Here is a 21,746-nt window from a genome sequence, read left to right as displayed (position 1 = left end):
CTGTCAAATAAATAAATAAAATCTTTAAAAAAAAAGAAATTAATGTTAGGGTAAAAAGTGCGGGACTCTTTACTGATAAACGTTAACTGACTTCGGTTGATTATTAAAACCCCGTGATTTCAAACACAGTATTTTTTTCAACCCGATACTTAATCTGGGGACTAATATTCTCTAATTAAAAGGTAAGGGATTAAAAACAGAATCACATTTTGAACTTTACACATAAAAATATCTTCCCAATACATAAAACATCACTTATTCTTAAATATCCATTTTAATAGTGACATAAAAACAATAGCACCTATTATATTAGTTCTTCATGGAATTTTAGTTTCTAATTTGTAAACTGGGAATGATAATGTCTACTTTGTAGGTATTCTTGTGACGTTTAAGCAAGATGACTAAAGTATCAAGCTTAATAATGGTTGGCATATAGTAGTAGGTCCTCAAGGAATGGTAACTAACTATCCCTGGCCAAAATTTATTTATCTACCACATGATTTTCTAAAAAGATTTAAGTACCTATTGTTCAAGAAACATTGAAATGTAAATGAAATGATGTTCATCAATTTAAGTGATGAAACTAAAGGCTCAGAGAAGGTAAGTCTTCTTCCCAAAGTGACTTATTAAGACCATCACAAAGTTTAAAAAGAAGCTGGAACATCTTGTCCCTGCTTAAATTATCATTCTTTATTTTAAAACCAAAGCAAAAAATGATTTGGTGTTTCTGACTGAAACACTGCGGGTGCATTCTGAGGACTTGAACCAACACGGAGACCGGCAGCCCCTGCCAGCTGTCATGTACCAGCAGCCGGCAAACCAACTAAACCCTTTCGATTTAAAAGAAAACAACAACATCCGCACCACTGCCCCCCAAACAGCCCATCCAGGAAAACAGAAAAAAGCCTTCCAAGTTCTCAGGGAATAAATACCTGGCCAAAGTTAAACACAGCACAGAAAAACTGTAACTCAACATAGAGTCTTCCAGGTTCTTGGTTGAATAGCCACCACAAACAACTGGAAAGATTCTGTAAAGGAAGGTGAAAATAGTATTTTAAAATGAAGCTAGCTAATCATTTCTCTCTATCCAGAACACAGTACAATAACTTATCTGCTTAATAATCAGGCAGAAAAAGACTAAAAGGAAAAACACCGACAGAATATAGAGGCTTTGTCTTTTGAACAAGAGGTTTCAACCTCTCCTCTTGACAGATGTCATTCAAACAGCATCTAATTTGATCAGACTTGAAGCAAGAAGACATGCGCCATAATACAGAAGCTTACATAATACATCAGGACTGCCAACAAGCCTAAGACAGGACTGATTTTAAAATTAGTTCTACACAATCAAAACAATCACATCGCTAAGCAGCCGTTCTTGGCAGCATTTACTTTTTGATTTTTTTTCTTAAACAGCAGTTAAAATGGTGCTGGCTGATAGCATTCTATGTAACAAGCATCCCCACGTAAAAAGGTTTCTTCATACATTATATGGTCCATCTCCCATCTCTAGGCAAGTTACACTTGAACCATCTCAAAGAATTATATAATAGTAACTGATAATTCACAAAAGAGGACATAAAACTAATTCTAAAAGCCCCTAGTAATCAGAGAAATGCATTGAAAAAATCAAGTGCTATATTTCACTTACAAAATTATCAGATTTTAAAATTTATAACATTCAGTGCTGGTGAGAGTACTTTTACAAATCTATACTACTCCTTCAGAAAACAATTTGATAGAATGCATCCAAAGGCACTGAAATATTTGTACTCTTTGATCCAGATTTCCCAACCTTGAGAGTCTATCATACGGAAATATTGCATGGAGATGTTTATTTAAGCATTTTGAAGAACTAGGAATAATCATCCCTAAGAAAGTGGTTGAGAAAATGATAATGTATCTCCTCTATGGTTTATTAAGGAGTCATTTAAAGTAACAGTTCGGAACAACTGCGTAGCAAGATGAAAATGGTTGACATAGGTGACAAAGCAGGGTATAAATCTGTATGACAATTAGAACAATGAAAAAATGTATTAAAAATAGAAGGTGGTAATCTCACAACTATCTATTGTATGAAGTGGTTGTGTTATTTTCATAACGAAAAATTTTGTTTAAAAGCTTATTTATCTGAGGAATATCTCCTGCGAGACCACGTAGGCATTTACCCACTGAGGTCAGTCTTGGAAGGAATACGTTAGAATAAGCGGCCCCGTACACAGCGTGGGGATACCTGGTTTTACCAGATTCTAGGTTCAGAGAATAGAGTAAATGACTCTAAGCAGAAGAGGCTACTGGGGCATTTAGGCAGCAGAGTGCTGTGAATTCTTCATTCCCCTTGCTCCCCAAAACAGCTCAAGATCAGGATTCAGATTGGCCTCGTTGCCACCCACCCCTCCCAGAAGCAGCAACTAAGTTTCCCTCAGATGCCTGAATAAAATCTTTGCCAAACATTTAAAGAAATGGCCCCAAAACAAAAATCAGAAGAAACATTTACAGCAAACAGGCCAATAATGAGAAGTAAACACAGCAACACATGACGAGTCAGTTGCTGGTCTCCACTCTGTAGATACTGCTCTTCTTCCTGGACTAACATGCAGGTCTGGGAGTTACAGCGACTCACACAATGATCATCTATAAGACAGTAAGTACAACAATTTGTAATCAGAGCTTTTTATTTGAATGCATTTTAAATTCATAATGACTTTCGAAGCAAACCAGCGCATATGCACATTCAGCTCAGCATCAGTATATTATTTTAGATGAAATCTGAGGAAGGCTCCTTCATGTGGTCTCAGGAGAGTTCTACTTGTCAAGTGGTTTCATCTGACAAAATACAAGTAGGATGCCATAGTTCCCTTCTACACTATTTAACGGTGTAACACATATATTTTTTAAGACCAGGTTTACTGTGTCTACTTATAGAATTTTTCTTTTCTTTTTTTTTAAGATTTTATTTATTTATTTGACAGAGAGAGAGCAAGAGAGGGAACACAAGCAGGGGGAGAGAGAGAGGGAGAAGCAGGCTTCCCGCTGAGCAGGGAGCCCGATGCGGGGCTCGATCCCAGGACCCTGGGATCATGACCTGAGCCGGAGGCAGACGCTCAACTGACTGAGCCACCCAGGCGACCCCTCTACTTATAGAATTTTCTACACCAAGAACACACAAATACTTTTTATTAAAGTAGGATCATACAAAGGCACAGATTGGCAGCGTGCTTTTTTTTTTTTTTACTTAGCAACACTGGGTACTTCCCTCATGCCATTAGCTGTTATTATAGCCATTAGCTATACATTATAAATATATATATCTTAATTTCTTTTTTTAAGGCTAAATTAATAGCTCATGTTTCATCTGTAACAAATCTACATATTGGTCACAGATATCCTAGTTTGGCTAATTGTAACACAAATGTACTACTCCCCCTTGCCTTTCATTAAAGAGTTTAAAATCTGCCTTAGAAAAGACCTTTAAGAAATCAAAACTGTTATACACCATTCTGTTGACATGCAGAAGCAAGTCCAAATCACAGGTATGACCCTTCTCTGGCCTAGACTAGCTAGAGGGGAGGGGCCTTTCTCAAGAAACCTGTGTTCTCCTGCCTCAGCTCCACTATGTCCATGGCCCCCAAAGCAGGGGAAAACATTTTTTACGAAATGGATGTCTAGTCTAACATACAGTCTGATTTTAAAAAGTCAAAGATGAAAGCCACAATTTTATAGCTCTTAACCCTCAAGGTAACCATAAAAATCTGTATTTCCTAGAGCCCCTTTCCAGAAAGGGACATATGCAGTCATTAAACGTGGTCCAACATTGCGGCTTACGGCACAGGGGAAGCGCACAGTGTTGCTATGTGAAAAGAAAGCAGGCTGCCAAACTGTCTCTCTAGTATGATCCTACTTTAATAAAAATTATTTGTGTATATCTTAGTGTACAAAAATTCTATCAGTATATATAATAAACCTGGTCTTAAAATACTGCATACAGATATTACAAAAATGGATAAAAATAAATTTTATTATCTTTCATTTGCCTTTTTTACACATTGCAACATTGATTTTGCCTTTGTGCTGTGCCAGTGTTTTGGGGATGAGGAATTAATTATACTGCTAAGCTCTAAAAATTCTCACTTGTTCATGGTTTGATTTCCTCTAGCCTTTCTTTATTTCAGGCGTAAGGAATGATACTAAATTATAGGAGTAGATGAAGTCCATATGTGATGGCTTTCTTTCTATATGACTTTTACAAAATAGGATCAGAAAATGAAAGAAGCTCCTATATAAAAGACTTTTCAGGAATCAGCATTATTCATGAAGAAAATGACAGATAAGAAAAGCATAACATAATTTCCGGAGACAAAAAAAAATGTTAAATTACATATTGAATTTGTTGACAGACTTTACTATTAGGTATATTGTGTAGGGAGAAAACATAAGGAGAAAAGCCTTGAGAATTATGATGTAAAGTAAAGAAACATTAGTTTAGGAAAGTGGCATACAAAAACTGAAAGACAGTTTAACTGAACACCAAATGGGGTTTCCTAGCAGAAAGTCAGTGAAGGCCCAACATCTGATATATTTTCACTTCTTTCTATAGAAATGTGAGTTCCACTATTTAAGATTCATTACTAGCCAGCAGACAGCAGCCAAATATAAACCCTGCTTGCCTAATAACAACCACTACTACTGCAACTATGTTTAATGAGCATTTACTATGTATTCCACACACTGTGCTAAGTGATTTGCATACATCCTTATTTATAATCCTCACATTTCTTATATAAAAGTGAAATGCCTTTGACAACAATACAGTTGACATATATTTCACCATGTCTTAAGAGGGCTTTTGGGGGTTTCCCTTTCTAACTTAATTACAAATAAGCATAATCAACTGAAAGTGCATTGCAATTTCACATAAGTGCGTTCAGTTGTTTTAAATAATTTGAATTCCATTGTGCGTGCATGGAGATGATCCAAGATGGTGGTATAGGAAGACCCTGAACTCATCTCCCATAGATACACCAAATCTACCACTCTATTTGGAATAACTCCCACCTAAAAAGAACTGAAACTAGCTGGCCCGCTTCCTCCACAACAAGGGAAAAATGGCCACATCAAGCCAGGTAGGAAAGGCAGAAATGCAATCTCACCGAAAAGCTCACCCTGGGTACAGTGACTCACAATAGGGAAGGATCTCACAGGCTTAGAACTTCCTGAGGAGTGAGGGGATTGTGCTCCACATCAGGGACCCCAACCCTTGGGACCTGTACCAGACATATGAGGCCCCAAGAAAGTCTGGTTCTGGAAACATGGGGCTTATGTCCAGGGGGCCCAAGGGCTACGGGGATCTGAGATACTCCTTTTGAGGGGCTCATGCATGGACTCACCCATCTGGGGAACCAGCACAAAGGCAGCTGTTCGAGAAGTGACTAGATTATATGTGAAGGAGATTCAACTGCTAATCTTAAAAGATTCACTGGAATTTTTTTTGTGGATGGAGCTGCTTGAGAGTGCCAGTTTTTACACTCTCCCTCTACCTTGCCAGAGCAGGCAGGTGCGTGCAAACATAACATGGCTCAAACCAAGGCACGTCCCTCCCAGAATGCTCTTCTCCAGCTCTGCTAAAATTGCAGGTGTGCCCCGCCCCAGATGCTCTTTCCTGGCACAGGCCTGTCCCACACCCAACACTCTCCTGCAGCCTTGCTAAAGCTGGTGGGTGAACTCAGTCCACACAGAGGCCACCCACTTGCCTGGCTCTGGTGGCTGCGGAGGCTTGTGCTTCTAGGCTCCACAGGTTTGTAACATTTGGAAAGATAGTTCTGGACAGCATACCACATCCTGGGCAATACACAGACAGCAAACTGAAATACACCCGCAGAGTACACATGAAAAAGACCCATTTGATCGCCCAGGAGCTTTAACCTGAGGGACAGGCTTCAGGTTAAAGCCACACATCTAAAGGCTACAGAAGCATTCTGGAGGATGCAGGCAGAGACAGCATCTGTGCAAACCCCACCCCCCACCTCGGCCTTGCCACAGCTCACTGGTATCTCCCAGAAAGGATCTTTTACACTTGACTGAAGCCCTGATTCTTGGCAACTGCACCCAGGGGATACCTTCAGATCTCCTGGTCTAGAGGTCAGCAGGGTCTACGATTGTGGTCCCACAGGACTGTATATATTTGCATACTTTAAGAGCTGCTGCCTGAGAATCTGGCTTCCAATCAGCCTGAATCTAGGTCCCTCCCTTCGCACCCGTCCTAGCACACCCTCAACAACTGGGACTATCAAGAATAAGTCAGGCTAGACAATCACAAAGGGTCTAGAGACAACCAAGAGCTAGGGCAAGGTTGAAAACAGACTGGTGGTTATCAGAGGGGAAGGGGGTTAGGGGAGGGTGAAAAGAGTGAAGGGGGTCAATTGTATGGTCACGGATGGTAACTAGACTTATTGTGGTGATCACTGTGTAATATATACAAATATTGAACTATTATGTTGTACACCTTATACTAATATAATGTTACATACCAATTTTAGCTCAAACAAATAAATAAACTGAAATTCAGACCACAAATGTAATTCAGTCTTCTACTCTGTATGTCAAAGTTCATTGCTTTCAAAGATTTTTCTTACTTTATAAGAAAGGGTATATTTAAAGTCTATAGATTCAAAATGTAATTAAGCACTAATTGGTCCTGGCCCCGAAAGAGATGAGTGGGGGAAAAGTCTTAGCTGCTAAAATAAGAAAAGAGTCCCTCCCCAAAAAAATGGTACTTGGGGCAAACTTCTTGGAATTACCACATGGGTTAAATTTATTGGAAAACATGTCTATAATACTACCAATTACTATATTATAAGAACTTAATTTTTTTAATATTATTTTTTTAAGTAGGCTCATGTCTAGTGTGGAGCCCAACTCGGTGTCTGGACTCACAACCCTGAGACCAAGATCCGAGCTGAGATCAAGAGTCGGATGCTTAACCAACTGAGCCACCCAGGTTCCCCGAACTTTATTTTTTTAAATGAGTATCCTATCTATGCACAATTATTATCCTATTAGCACTTTTCCCCATCTTATTTGAGAATACATAAGCAGTGTAGCTTCTATGAAATCCTGAGCCGAAATCTTTTACGGTGTAAGGAGAGGAATCTCCTGTTCCTTAGGCCCATCCTCATGGCCTGGAGGCACTTACTTTTCTCAAACGAAGGAGTCACAAGCCCACTGGCGCCTGTGTTTCCTACTGTCTCGGTGGATGGGCAGTGCAATCCACCATCTCCCATTGAGCAGGAACAGCAACCTATATAGATAAAATAACATAGGAGAATAAGGCCCAACCACAACAGAAATGGACAACTTCAAGAGATGCCAAACCAGACCAAACCAGACAACCCACCCACTCATACACACACACAAATTTCCCATGCAGCCACAATGGAAATGTGTTCACACGGTGTCTATCAAGAAGAATTTACATGTGCTTATACGGAGGTTAACATTTAAGGAGTGGCAGAAAAGGACCAGCTCCTCTGTATATTGTCTCCTCGTTGCATGACAAGGAAGAGTGTTTTAATCCATGCTGCTTTTATTAGTTACCACTGTGCTTTGAGAACTAAGAATTTAAACACTTTCTTCAAAAACAGCTTTTTTTCATCACTCCTTAAAAACACGCACTAACGCTCTATCGTTTACTGTAGTTAATTGAAGCTCCTTGGCCTGAATTTGAGAGCTCCTGAGGACTTGGCCCCTCTTACCCTATCCAACCATCCCCACTGTCCAACAAGGCGTCTTCCTTCTTTCCGGACAATTCTTTAGTGTCCTCCACAAACCCCACGCCTTTTCGGGTCTGCAGACCTGGTTAGACACATGTGCGATTCCCACTCTGTTAATTCTTTGAAATCCTCTCCTCCTTCATGTTCAGCTCAAGACTTGCTTCTTTAAGAAGGTGTTTCCTTTTTTTTTTAAAAGATTTTATTTATTTATTTGAGAGAGAGAGAGAGACAGCACGAGAGGGGAGAGAGTCAGAGGGAGAAGCAGGCTCCCTGCTGAGCCAAGAGCCATGTGGGACTCGATCCCAGGACTCCGGGACCATGACCTGAGCCGAAGGCAGTTGCTTAGCCAACTGAACCACCCAGGCGCCCAAGAAGGTGTTTCCTACTAGTCTAGAAAATGCAGTCAAAACAATTCTATTTTTTCGTCTTTTCAAACATATACTGCTGAAAAGCTCTTGCTGCTTTATAGGTAGATTGGTTTATGGAAGTTCACTGAGACCTCTGCTATAGAGCTATAGTTTCTCTTCTGCGTAGTCAGAGGATGCATGCAGTGTCCTTTAAACACAGATATAAGACATGGTGCTCCTTGACATGGATTCTTTTTTTTTTTTTCTGGTGTGGATTCTAATAGATAATAAGTTCAGTGATAAATTGTATTAAAATTTAATATGCTAGAAAAAGGAATAATGCCTAGGCTGAAATTTTCATTGATAATATGACTTAATTCTTCAGCAGTGTTCTTAACAGAAAAAGATTTCAAAGTATAAAAACTACAATCTATAATAAGCTATTACAAGTGTCTTTCTAAATTTAAGATAATGATGCCATCTCAAGGTTAAAATAGAACCACAGTATAATAGAAAAGAAAATACAGAGATCACCTGGCCTAGCCCTCCTATCTTCAGAAATTTGAAGGCTTAAGTCAGCTAAGATGAAATTGTTCAGAAAACAGATATAAAGCCAGCCCATTCCAATGACATACATACCGGGCATGCACGCGGGTACTCACACATGATTATAGCCACCACGAAAAGTGCTATGGCAGTTTTTATCTTCTAACATAAGAAGGATACATAACTAGTGTATTAGCCTTCTCCTTTATAACTAAGCCTTTGATCTCATATTAAAAGGTTAATAGGTTAATTTCCCTTTTAGTCATAATTCCACACTTACAACATGTGCAAATCATGGGTCTCTGACAAATGCATAGCAAGGGGTAGAGGTGAGTGAACTATTTTGGATAACCGAGATTTGGGGAGGCCAGGCTGGACATCAAATGTGTTATGTGTTAACACGACTAGCAAAGCAGAAGAGAGCAGGATTTGCGGGAGGAGAATAACCACACAGATTTTCCCCTCGGAACATGGGTGAACAGGCAAATAAACAAGTACTTTGCCATGGCAATTTGTAGGGTAGCTTCAGAAAATCATGGTGCAGGGGCACCTGGGTGGCTCAGGCAGTTAAGCATCTGCCTTTGGCTCAGGTCATGATCCCAGGCTCCTGGGATCGAGCCCCGTGTCGGGCCCCCTGCTCAGCAGGAAGCCTGCTTCTCCCTCTCCCTCTGCCTCTCCCCCCACCCTCGTCCCCCCCAGCTTGTGCTCTCTCTCTCTCAAATAAATAAATAAAATCTTAAAAAAAAAAAAAGAAAGAAAATCATGGTGTAACTTATCCAGCCATGCATCTACCCATCCATTAACAAATATTACTAAACACTTACAGTAAGACTGATACCACGCTAGGTGCCGAGGCAATAATGTTGGGCAAATCAGTCATAGCACTTATAGTCTAGCGGGTTATACAGATAGGTTCAACAGCAGTTATAAAACAGTGAGATACAAGGAGAGGGAAATAGAAACACTAAGGAAGATTTCCTATGGAACCAAGCAATAGCTGTCCTCTGGCTCTTTATTTATTTACATTACAGGACAAGCTGGTTTTCCTGCTGGAGATGACGATGACTGAGTTTATTTATTTTTTAAAAAGATTTTATTTATTTATTTGACAGAGAGAGATATAGTGAGAGAGGGAACACAAGCAGGGGGAGTGGGATTGGGAGAAGCAGGCTTCCCGCGGAGCAGGGAGCCCGATGTGGGGCTCGATCCCAGGACCCCGGGATCATAACTTGAGCCGAAGGCAGACGCTTAACGACTGAGCCACCCAGGCACCCCCTGATGACTGAGTTTAAAGAACATCTATGGTGCACTTTATTTGCTATTTTTAAAATACAGATAGAGGGGTGCCTGGGTGGCTCAGTCAGTTAAATGTTTGCCTTCGGCTCAGGTCATGATCTCAGGGTCGTGAGATCAAGCCCCATGTCAGGCTCTGTGCTCAGTGGGGAGTCTGCTTGAGATTCTTTCCCTCTGCCCCCCCCACCACCCCACATGCACTTGCTTTCTTGTACTCTCTCTCTCAAAATAAATAACTAAATCTTTAAAAATAAAATACAGGTAATGGTGGCAACAAAAGGCTCTGGGCTTAAGACACTTTGTTTTGTGTTCCCCACACACATTGTCAGGCCTTCTGTAGCCAGTTCTGGAACACTCATGGGGGAAGAAGACACAGAGAGCCAGCTAGAGCTGTGGTCCGCAGGATCCTTTATAGGATCACTGTAGCTGTCCACAAAGGAAGTGAGGAAGGAGAGGGTACTGGGCAGCATCCGAAAAGTACTCTAGACTTCAAGAAAGCAACTTTTAAAATTTTAGTGAACACATCATAAAGAGAATCCTTGAACCTCCATTTTAAAAGGGAAAATGGTCAAGAGGGCTCAAAGAATGAAATTCTGATGCTGAAATCACAAAGGATCTAACAAAAAAAATGAGCGAGCACCATTAATAGTATGAACTAAAGGAGTACTGACCGAGGCAGGGATAATGGTGTAAGTCAGGAAGTGGCAAACTACAGTCCTGTGTAGTAGGACCTTATAGTCCTATGAAGTAAGGATTATCATCATCAGATATGGAAACTGAGGCAGAGGGAACTTGCCCAAGATCAAAGAGCAGTAGACTGTGGAGTCAGGACTTGAACCCAGGCAGTCTGGCTCCAGTGCCCGTTTTTAGCCACTGTCCTCTATACTTTCAGTTTGGCATGGAGGAAGGGAGAGAGGGCGGAGAAGGCAACATAAAATGGTAAGATCTGTGGGATTTTCCTCTTTTTACAACAAAGATAAATTTTTAAAATCTTACTCTCTTTTTTTAACCGTTTACTTATTGACATTTACAATTAATAGTTTTGAGATCAGTCATCCCTATATGCCACAAAGTCTCTGAACAAAATAGGTACCAGCACTTACACTCCCAGGCACAATGCTTTATGTTTATGAAATCTCCACAGGCACCAGTGAATCCAAAATGCATACTCTATTGCTGAGTTCCCTTCACGAATTGAAGTTGTTAACACTTATTAACAAAGTTACTAGTTAGGAACATATGTTTACTTAGAGGATTGGCAAACATTTGCTGTAAAGGACCAGATGATAAATATTTTGGGCTTTGCAGGCCCCTGGGTCTCTGGTGAATGACTGAACTCTACCAACATAGCGTGAAAGCAGCCCAGGGAAAATACATAAATGAACGAGCACAGGTGGTTTCGAATAAAACATTATGGCCACGGAAATTTAAAGTTCATATAGCTTCCAAGTTTTAGAAATTTTTAGAAATTTTTCTTCAACCCTTTAAATATGTAAAAATTATTCTTAGCTCTTGGGCCACACAGGACCGGGTGGTGAATCACATTTGGCCTGCAGACCATGGTTTGCCTATTCCTGACTATTACTGACTCTGCTTAACCAGGTCTTCTTGAGTTCATTTTATTGATGGTGCTCACCTGATACACTATTGTCCAATTTGCAAGTGTTTTAAGTGCTTAGTTTCCTAGAAAGGGACTTCCTTCAGTTGTGACTTTCTCCTAAACTCTCAGGTCCAAAGAAGTTTTAGGACTTAACATAAGATTATCCTCATAAAAGATTTATAAATGTGACTCTAATGAAGAACTCACAGGCTCTTTCTATTATTGACTATTATTCAAGTCCCTCATTTGACAAACACACATGATAGTCAAGATATAGTTCAAGAAATGTCCCTGAAGCAAAACATTTAGGATACATGCTCTACGGACACGTAGGAGTTTCTTTATATGTCAGGATCATACTTGTTTCTGGGATAGAACTTGTAAAAGGTTCTGGTTCATTTGCTGGCACTGGACTCTCCTCAAAAGCGGCGTTCCCAGGCTCTGCTGCTTTGTGGTTCTGAGACTGGTCGAAACCTTCATAGCGTCCTGCTTGGGTGGTGTGGTTCATACACATGAGTGATATGCCAGCTATCGTGATGCTGCAGAACAGGGTGACTGCTGTGATGATCATCTGCCAAAAGTGCAAAGAGACATTAGGCCATGTTTCACAGTCCCAGCTTGATCATCTTAGTAGAGTAGCTGAAGGGAACTTTTGTTTGGTGGGAAATGCAATATCTCCACAGCTATAAATGCTCTAGAACAGTGGTTTTCAAAAAAGAGTAAGAATATGAAAGGGAGTAAGTTACTTGAGGAGAAATTAGGATTTGCTTGGAATCCTAAGATTTCTAGATGCTTCTTTCACTATCCATCAATGTCACTGGTTTCCTCTATAAGGAAGCTAAATGACTGCTTACAGACCTTTTTTATTTCAAAGTGTTTGCTTGCTTTAATCCGTAATTCAAGCGTACTTCAATGAGAGACTCTGTTATGGTAATAATACTAACCATAAATAATTCTGGCTACTACTAATTGAATACTAACAAATGCCAGCGCTAGTCGAAGTCTTTTATATGTGTAATCTTATTTATTCTCACAACCCAATAAAATTCAAAATTACAAAACAGAAAAAAGAGGATAAGAAATCAAAATCTTTTGAAGGTTGGTTGGTTTGTTTTAAACACACATCCTTGGGTCCTAACCCTAGAGAATTCTGATCAGCAGATACACTATTGCTTCTCAAGCACCTTTTTCCCCAGATACTTACTGTTCTGAAATTTATATTTATAATAGGATTGAAAGTCAAGAACATGGTTTTTATTATTACTGCTAACTTATTAAATAGCTTTAAATTAATCACTCTTTCCTCCAGTAGAGGAAACATAATTCATAAGTGAGTTTAAAAAGACCCAGTAAGTTTCGAGCATTTGGAAATCCTTAGCTAAAAATGGATGTAGGGGCGCCTGGGTGGCTCAGATGGTTGGGCATCTGCCTTCGGCTCGGGGACCTGGGATGGAGCCCCGCATTGGGTTCCCTGCTCAGCGAGAAGCCTGCTTCTCCCTCTCCTTCTACTGCTCCCCCTGCTTGTGCTCTCTCGCTCTCTCTGTCAAATAAATAAATAAAATCTTTAAAAATAAAAAAATAAAAACGGATGTAGACCTATAAAATCTTTACCACAGTTTGAGTTGTGACTTAAAGTGATATAGGACCACCAGTGGGATATGCAGTAAATTGGAATAGATTTTCAAAATAACTTTAATGTAAGTATAGCAAAACACAGGAACAAGCGAAAAAGAGACGTTCCCAAGAACAGAACTGTAACCTCTTCTTACCTGCTCCTTTCCATAAAAGAAGGCTGAGTCAATGCTATCTCCACTATGTTTTCCAGTTATCAGAAGAACACCAACAAGGAGAGCAGGAATTCTGTAATAAGGTTTAGAGAAAGAACGAGAGGATGAATAGTAACCGTGTATATGGAAACATGTAAGCAAGCAGAAAACTATCAACTTACCCCCAGCCAGATATTATGATGATTCCAACAGGAATTTGTACACTCCCTCTCTTTTTCAAAAGAAACAAAGAAATTGCCAGAAGGCCTAAGAACATGAAACAGAAATTGAAAGGTAGATAATTACTCTCGATGTTGGTCAGACCTCATAGAACTTTAACCAAGCTTATTTCAATGGTAGTCTGTGGTTTAGGCCCTAGAATTTACTCTTTCTAAATAAATACTGTCCCCAATATTTTGAAGCAAGTTTGTCTCAAAATCATTCGTTTTTTCCCTCCTGTGTTATTTCTTTACTCAAATCTTGTTTTATATATGAAGAAATTTTCAAAAGCCCAAATCAGCTTATTCTTTTGACTGGTATTCGGAATCTATATATTTGTTAAGAAAAAATTTTAACTGGATACCAAACAAGTCTAAAAATAAAAATACCTTCACTCTGCTGGTGCAAAGAAAGTATAGGCAATTCTTACCCAGGTTTAATTTTTGGAAAATGCCCCAAGTCTAAAGGACAGAACTTAATACAAATATAATGTGAACTTAATACAAAAACAAATGTTTTAAAACTCTTGAGCGTTCCTTCTTTCTTAAACCCAATTATTTATACAAGTAACATCCTATTTAATAAATCCTACATAGTTACAGAATCTTAGAACTTCAGAGTTGGAGGAGATTACTGTTTTAAATTAACACCTTCATTTTATAGATATGGACGCAAGGGTTTGCCCAAGCCACATAGCCAGCAGAGGGCAGAGCAGGACTACAAACTCTATCTGTTTCTAAAGCTCAGATCCATGGACCCCGTAGGGTTCTTAAGACATATTCTGCGGGATCTAGAAATTTCTGTGAGAAATTTTAAGCCTATTTGGTATATTTTCTTTCTTTTTTTTATGTAAAGATTTTATTTATTTATTTATTTGACAGAGAGAGAGACACAGTGAGAGAGGGAACACAAGCAGGGGGAGTGGGAGAGGGAGAAGCAGGCTCCCTGCCGAGCAGGGAGCCCGACACGGGGCTTGATCCCAGGACTCTGGGATCATGACCTGAGCCGAAAGCAGACGCTTAACGACTGAGCCACCCAGGCGCCCCGTATTTGGTATATTTTCAGTGATAATCATCTAGATGCCCATCTTATAACCAAAGCACTGTCTCATGATCTCAGAGCTAACATTTGGTTTAACATTAAGTTTGAGCCAAGTGAAGGCCAAATATCACAACACATGGTCCAAGTGAAGGTTCTGTGGTAGTCAGTCTGAAGAGAGAAAAGCAGTGAGATGAACCAGGTCATAAGCCCACACATGAAAGTAAAGGCAAGCCACGCTAAAAAAAAATCCTAACCAGAGAAATGAGTTCCATTTCACATTTCAAGTTGTGATTCAGATTAGCAAAACAAGATCCTTTGTCATGTCATTTATGTTGCTAATTAGAATTACGGAGTTTGTAATTGGGACTCTCATCTGTGAATCTGCTTAGGTTTTAAAGCTGTATATTGGCTATAGATAAGGAACTCATACCCAGACCTAACATTGTACAGATTAAGTAACACTGTGCTAGGATCATACAAATGAACATGGCGGCTCTTTCCAGGGCACCCACACCGTACTCAAGCTCAAGAGGTACTTTAATACCACTGCTCCTTCCTAAAAACATTTGTGCACTCTATAGTTCTAGGTTTTCAAAGTGCCAGGGAAAAAAGGTACACAACAGTGTGCCAACTGTTATGGTAGTGAGGGCACTCTTTGAAGTTCTAAAGGACATCATTCTTGCCTTATGCAAAGACTGATATACAAACAGGCTCAGGCTAGCCCTGGGTCTCTCTTGGGTTGCTGGCGGAAGCCGTGAGAGTTCCTGCTTGAATCAGTTAAACTCTTTGGGTCTCACTGAACTCATTTGAAAAATAAAGAACTTACACTACACCAGTGTTTCCAAAGTGTAAGGGACTATAGGTGGTATAAGGGTGAAATTTTTTGACTAGTTTTGTATTTATTTTAACATGTATGTGAAAAACTAGCACACGAAACCTGGGATTTTATTAATATAAGGCTCAATTTATTTAAGTAAAAAAAGTGAGTGAATTTTAAGGAAAAACAAAAAAAGGACAAGTGGCATGCAGATACGGCAAAAATTGTGAAGATGGTATGCAAATGAGTGAAACTGAAAATGGCTGAATAGCATGATTTAAAATGACATTTTAGGTCTAAAATTCTGTTACAGCATAATAATCTCACGGTTAAAGGACACCTTCACTGGGATCCAGGAATTCAGAACAAGGTCTCTGGAACACTTGGGGATTTTTGATACACTGATCTATTTGCTGCTCTCCTATTAATTAGCCTTAATAAACCTAGTATTGGAGATCAAATTGTCCATCTGTATCTGGAAAAAAAAAGTCTTCAGGCCCTTTTACTTGATATTTCCTGAAAACTCTAATGCTACCCAAGATGTGTCACTAGCTAGATCCCAAGATCTGACCTTTACTGCTCATCTGCCTGTACCCATATAACTTTGTCCCACATTTTTCCTTAAGTTCTTCTTTCCAGCTTAACTTAGGCAAAGGACCCCACAGGCATAACATCGCATGATGCAAATCGAAACTACCCCTCAAGCAATGGAGGAAGCAACAGGTGGCCCAGGCCACCCAGACCAGTTTGAGCAAAATCCCCAACTCGCACCTGTGCAGATGGACCATGGAGTGACCTCTGGGATGACCAACAGGCACATCTCCTTAAGGTGCATGTGTGACCTGATGCCCTCCTTGACACATACGATGACAAGGCTTCCCTATCTAAATATTCACCCTAACCGTAGACAAAAGGAACCCACTCACCCTTGCTCAGGGAGTCACAGTTTTGGAAGTTATTCCCCATGATCTCCTTATTTGCAGCAAATAAAGTTTCCTTTGTGCAACAACTCACTTGGTGTAGTTTCTACCTGTGGCTCACCAAGGAGCGAACTCATGTTGGTTTGGTTACAGATGCATGCCTTTAATAAGCACACACCTTCTCCTGTTTGCACTGAATTTTTCATTCTATAATTCCTCACCACATTGTTGCTTCACTTCAAAAGGCTATTGACTTAGATGAGCCCTGCTTTTGATCTTGAAGGCATGAAATCAAAGGCTTGTCCCTCGAAGCCACTTCCTGACACCTGCCTCCTAACAATGGTTATAACCAGCCCTACCATGCTACAGTTTCCTTTTATGTGCCATTGCATAGGTTCACATTTGTGGTATGAATGCAAAACAGCCACACAGAACATTTCGCAAGCAGAATGTACGCGTCCAAATTAAACACTATACTTCAAAATGACAATATGCTAAAATATTTGAATGTCTTTTTTGGAGCCAGTTGAAATGAGAAATAGTCTTTCTTACTGGGTACTCTTGTATTTCCATACCCTTTTATTCCTTAGTTTTCTTGTTCTCCTATAACCACTTCCCTTGCTGTTTAGTAATATAGTTCTTGTTGTTGACTGCCTACCGCACACCAGGCATAAATACCCGTATCTCATTTAGTTCTCAAATAAGTCTGTAAGGTGTGATAACCTAGTCTCACAGATGAGGAAACTGAGATGGCAAAAGTTAAGCTATCTGCTGGAGGCAGAGACAGAATTCTTCACTCAGTTCAGCTGCACTCTGATAGTGAGCTCTGGGACATACCTCACATGCCTCATACATCTCTGCCATTCTCTCCCTCCTTTCTCCACTTGCCTCTAGTACCTGATCTCTTGCTGTTTCCAAAAGGGAGCTGTGCTGACCGTGGCCAAGAGCCAAAGATTCCAAGGAAAAAGACCCATGTGACTGGAAAGCCCCTGCATCTGGGCAGAAATAGAGTACTATTTCTCTATACCGTGGAAACGGAACTTGGCTTTGCACACTGCCTGTCTAGTGAGCACAAGGGCCTGAGAGGATGCATTAGTCCTGGGTTATGAGCCTTCAAATAGCTTCTCACGATGGGAGACCTAAGTTTCCATTCATGATCCATCTTACCTGTCCACAGGTAGGTACTATAGAGGGAGCTGTACAATAAAACAAACACCAGAATTTGTCCAACAAAATTTTTTTCTTTAACGAAATTCCAGATCATCATTCCGGCACAGACAATAGACTGCAGAAAAAATTATTAACAAAGTCAGTCATATTCATGGGAATCAGACAACTGTTTTATTCATGGCAAATTCATTGTAATTATTCATTTTAAATTACTGCTGAGTAAGTATCATGCTAGCTATTCCAAAACTTCAAGTTTTAGGATAAAAGCCCTTCTTATAGTCTTTACCAGTGCACATATTCAACTGAAACAAACAGCATTTTAAATACTAACCCTATATTTAGTAATGGTTTACGTAAAAAAATGCTAAACCTCTTCCCATTATAACTTGAGACATGCGAAGATTTCACTAAAAGAATAAGATTGTGAGAGAGTTCAATTTTTAGTGATTCAGTTATTTCTATCAAAAAATGCAAAATTATCCCTGAACGCCACTATTAGCCTCAACTTTATACAGTTCAAGACCTATGGTGGTGTATAATAAGTTAGGGATAAATTAATGGTAATCAAGTTGTAATGGATTGCAATTGGTAAAAAATACTTTCGACTTTATAACTGGGAAAACCCAGCCACATAATTTTCTCCTCTATAGTAGAATAATCAATGAAAAAAGCATAGTTCTAAGTATCTGTATGTTTACTCACCTGAGCGATGAGTAAATTAGTTGTAAGCATATGAGGGAGCTGTTTATATTTCTTACTCAAAAGAAGAATAGCCAGAGACCAGATCTTAAAGACAAAAAGTTCAAAAGTTATTCAGGCTCCTTAACCTTCATAACTACTTATCAAATAATTCATTGATTAGCTTCTTTAAAGGATTCTCTTTATCTTGGTTCAGAAAGAAATTCCAGTATTTTATTTACTTTAATCTGCCTAGTTCCCCAAAGAGTATTAAGGTAAATTACCATACCCAAAGAACAATAAATAGCACGGAGATGCAATAACATGGATGGACCTAGCAGGTATCATGCTAAGCGAAATAAGTCAGAGAAACACAAATACTATATATATGTGATTTCACTTCTATGTGGAGTCCGAATAACAAAGCAAATGAACAAACAAAGCAAAACAGAAACAGACTCATAGATACAGCAAACTGCTGGTCACCAGAAAGGGGAGGAGCTGGGTGGCAGGTGAAACAGAAGAGGCGGACTGAGAAGTACAATTATAAAACAAGTATGTTCTGGGGATGTAATGTACAGCATAGGGAACATGGTCAGTAACATTGTAACAACTTCGATTCGTGACAAATGGTACCTGGGCTTATCATGGGGATCATTTCAAAATGTATAAAATGCATACTGTACATCGAATAACTACGATGTACTCCTGAAACTAATAATTATATGTCATTTATATTTTGGGGAAATCAAAGCATGGAGAGATCCTATCGTAAATTAACTCTTCAAAAATGACAGGGTTGGGACGCCTGGGTAGCTCAGTCAATTAAGCGTCTGCCTTCAGTTCAGGTCATGATCCCAGCGTCCTGGGATCGAGTCCCACATCCGGCTCCCTGCTCCGCGGGGAGTGTGCTTCTCCCTCTGCTTGCCGCTCCCCCTGCTTGTGCTCGCTTGCTCTCTCTCTCTCTCTCTGACAAATAAATAAATAAAATCTTTAAAAAAAATGACAGGGTCTTTAAGGACTAATGCCTTGATCAAGGCCATGTTCTAACTTCCCCTACCTTGGGTGGGGTAGGACACAGGCTCACAGTCAACTATTCAGGAAAAGATCTTTAGCGGGAGATGCAGTTACAGTGCATTCTTCTAAGTTTTCTTCTTTTGATTCCACCATTGGCTCATGCGGTATCTCAATTCCAGGCAGTCTTACTTCAAACAATGCAGATAGCCCACCTTAAGACGAATTGCCTTGCATTCCTCTTATTTATAAGGATTGGGTTTCTATTCTCCCTCTAAAGTGGCCAGCTAAGTATGCTGGGTGATTTCCTTCTTTCTTCTTCCCACCCTATCAATCAAAATTTATATCATCTCTCTCCCTAGACTGTCCTCTTATCAAAGAGCACAAATTTTAAGAATATGTAACAGAAGTGAAATTTCCTAAAAATTACATTAATTACACATTTATTTGTTGTCCATATACATGTTCACCCCTGCCTCCTTCTTTTAACAGTAAAAGTTGTTTTTTTTTTTTCCCAGCCAGAATACTGCTTGAATTCCATAAGCAAGTTGAGCTACAAGATACTCTAGTTGTCAAATGTTTAAGTATTTAATTTGAACTAGATTTCTCTCTCTTTTTTTTTTTCCTCCAGAAAGCTTCAGTAGCATTAAATGGGTGGTTGGACATCCCTCCCGACCCCATGATTCTACAATTAGCTAATACTAATAGTATTCGTGGAGTGATTTGCCATTTGCAGATGCTTTTCACATATATTGTCATATGTAATCCTTAAAAAAACCCATGGAAATAGGTAAAATTTGTATCTTTATGTCCTAGCTGAGAAAACTGGAGCTTAGAAAGGCTGAGACATACAGCTAGTTTGTGATAGCGCTAAAAGCCAATCCAGGTCTGACTAAATCTCATGCCTTGTCTGCTCCACGACCCTAACTTTCAAAAGGAAAGACACAATTTTACATTTTATGGGCAGGCTTTAGCTTTCTCTATTGCATAAGAGATTTTTAAAATAGATTTTTAAATCCCTAACTTTCTGTTACCAAGCTATTTTCAAACTCATTCTGTGGTTTTCATTCATATTTACAGTGAAACGTACTTACCAAGGAGACAAGGCTGATAATACTTATATCAAAACTAACATTCTGGATGGCATACGCCAATGGCTTAGGGTCCATAGTGGGAAAGGTTAGTAACCAGGCAGAAACGTACATGATTGGTGCAGACACAAATGTGCTTATTACCATCCCTGAGGTTATCTGCAAAAAATGAAATCAAATTGAGAAAAGGGCCATAGTCTCAATTAAACAATGACCCCTAAATTTTAAATAGCCACAGCACACTAAGGCATTCTAAAATGAAAGCAAGAGTCAGGAAAAAGACACCATAAATTCCAGCATGTTCTCTAATACTATATTCCCCCTTTCTGAGAGTCCTTAAAAGAAAACACAGTTAAGTTCCTTTGGCTCCTCTTCCACTCTACGCTCAATTAACATTTGCACATAACCAGAACTAAACATCCCAAGCTGATGGTTATCTTAGGTTCTAGAAAGTAAACCATATTAATGATCTAATTAAACTGATGACCAGTTTCCTTCCACACTATTTCATAAAATACGGGGCAATAAAATCAATTTGAAAAAAAAATGACCAGGTAAACATTTTACAGATTAAATAACGGAACTAACCTTTGTTAAACAACTTAGTTCCTTCAGGTTATATTTCAAAAACATTTAATGCTATAGATAACATGTGCAATATGCTTAGACACTGTTAACAATTTGGTGTTAATTGATTTTAGCTATTTACTGCAATTGATTATGTGGTGTTTTGCATCTGGTGAATTAACAGTGAATGAAACAGATTTTTTTTATCCAAAATTTCAAAAGTTACCATTCTATAAATAACCCTTAGGTTTCAGCAGAAGTACAACAATAAAATATTTAAAACTAAAAAAGACTAATGAAAAAAGTGATGACTTGGGAAAAGACCCCAGATTAAATAACTATGATGCTTCCTTATTTACAATGAAGTAGCTTTCACCTATCAAATTCTCATAAAAGAAGGCTGATCTCTGTGTTTTAAAATTTCATTTTTCTACTAACCATACAATCGAACTTAGAAAGTAGTATATACATACAATCTCTACTTCCATGTTGAACTGTGTTGCAAAGATAGCCACTCCTGGTGCTACAGGAAAGACACCATACAAAAATGCATAATTTGATAAACTTGTATGGTTCACTACACTGTCGCCCTTGTCCAAGAGTTCCACCATTTCTCTGCACAAAAGTGGCAGCACCAGGCTGAAAAAACAAGAAATGGGTCATTCACTTGATATCAAAGTACGCCGGTCCCCAAGGGGGCGATTGTTCTATTGAACTTGGCAGTAGGTTATTCTTCTTCTCCTGCCCAGAAGGTATATCTATTTGCATGCACCTATTCTCTGCATGCCTACTTGTGAACATTTTGAAAGAATCAAGAATTCAACTTGGAGCCACTTAGGTGTAACAATATTCTAAAAAAATGCTTTCAACATCAGGGATTCGGAGGAAAAAAACTCAGCTTTGGTTCT

The 21,746-nt window shown here is 39.2% G+C and overlaps 1 protein-coding gene across 2 annotated transcripts in view; it reads right to left on the bottom strand.

The window, feature by feature from the left end:
- The window catches only part of GPR155 (G protein-coupled receptor 155), a 43,150-nt gene that overhangs the window by 7,261 nt on the left and 14,143 nt on the right, over window positions 1–21,746 (bottom strand). For both annotated transcript variants that reach the window (XM_032407800.1, XM_032407792.1), the window contains exons 4-13: window positions 21,312–21,477; window positions 20,275–20,430; window positions 18,191–18,274; window positions 17,486–17,603; window positions 13,504–13,588; window positions 13,325–13,415; window positions 11,916–12,126; window positions 7,193–7,297; window positions 2,498–2,634; window positions 933–1,028 (exon numbers count right to left, since the gene is read on the bottom strand). In XM_032407800.1, the coding sequence (XP_032263691.1) occupies window positions 933–1,028; window positions 2,498–2,634; window positions 7,193–7,297; window positions 11,916–12,126; window positions 13,325–13,415; window positions 13,504–13,588; window positions 17,486–17,603; window positions 18,191–18,274; window positions 20,275–20,430; window positions 21,312–21,477 (1,249 nt within the window). The remainder of the gene's footprint in view (window positions 1–932; window positions 1,029–2,497; window positions 2,635–7,192; window positions 7,298–11,915; window positions 12,127–13,324; window positions 13,416–13,503; window positions 13,589–17,485; window positions 17,604–18,190; window positions 18,275–20,274; window positions 20,431–21,311; window positions 21,478–21,746) is intronic.

This window comes from Phoca vitulina, unplaced genomic scaffold, assembly GCF_004348235.1.
Source record: "Phoca vitulina isolate PV1807 unplaced genomic scaffold, GSC_HSeal_1.0 scaffold1, whole genome shotgun sequence".
NCBI lineage: Eukaryota > Metazoa > Chordata > Mammalia > Carnivora > Phocidae > Phoca > Phoca vitulina.
Note: the sequence above shows the minus strand (reverse complement) of the source record. Positions and strands in the feature narration are given on the sequence as shown.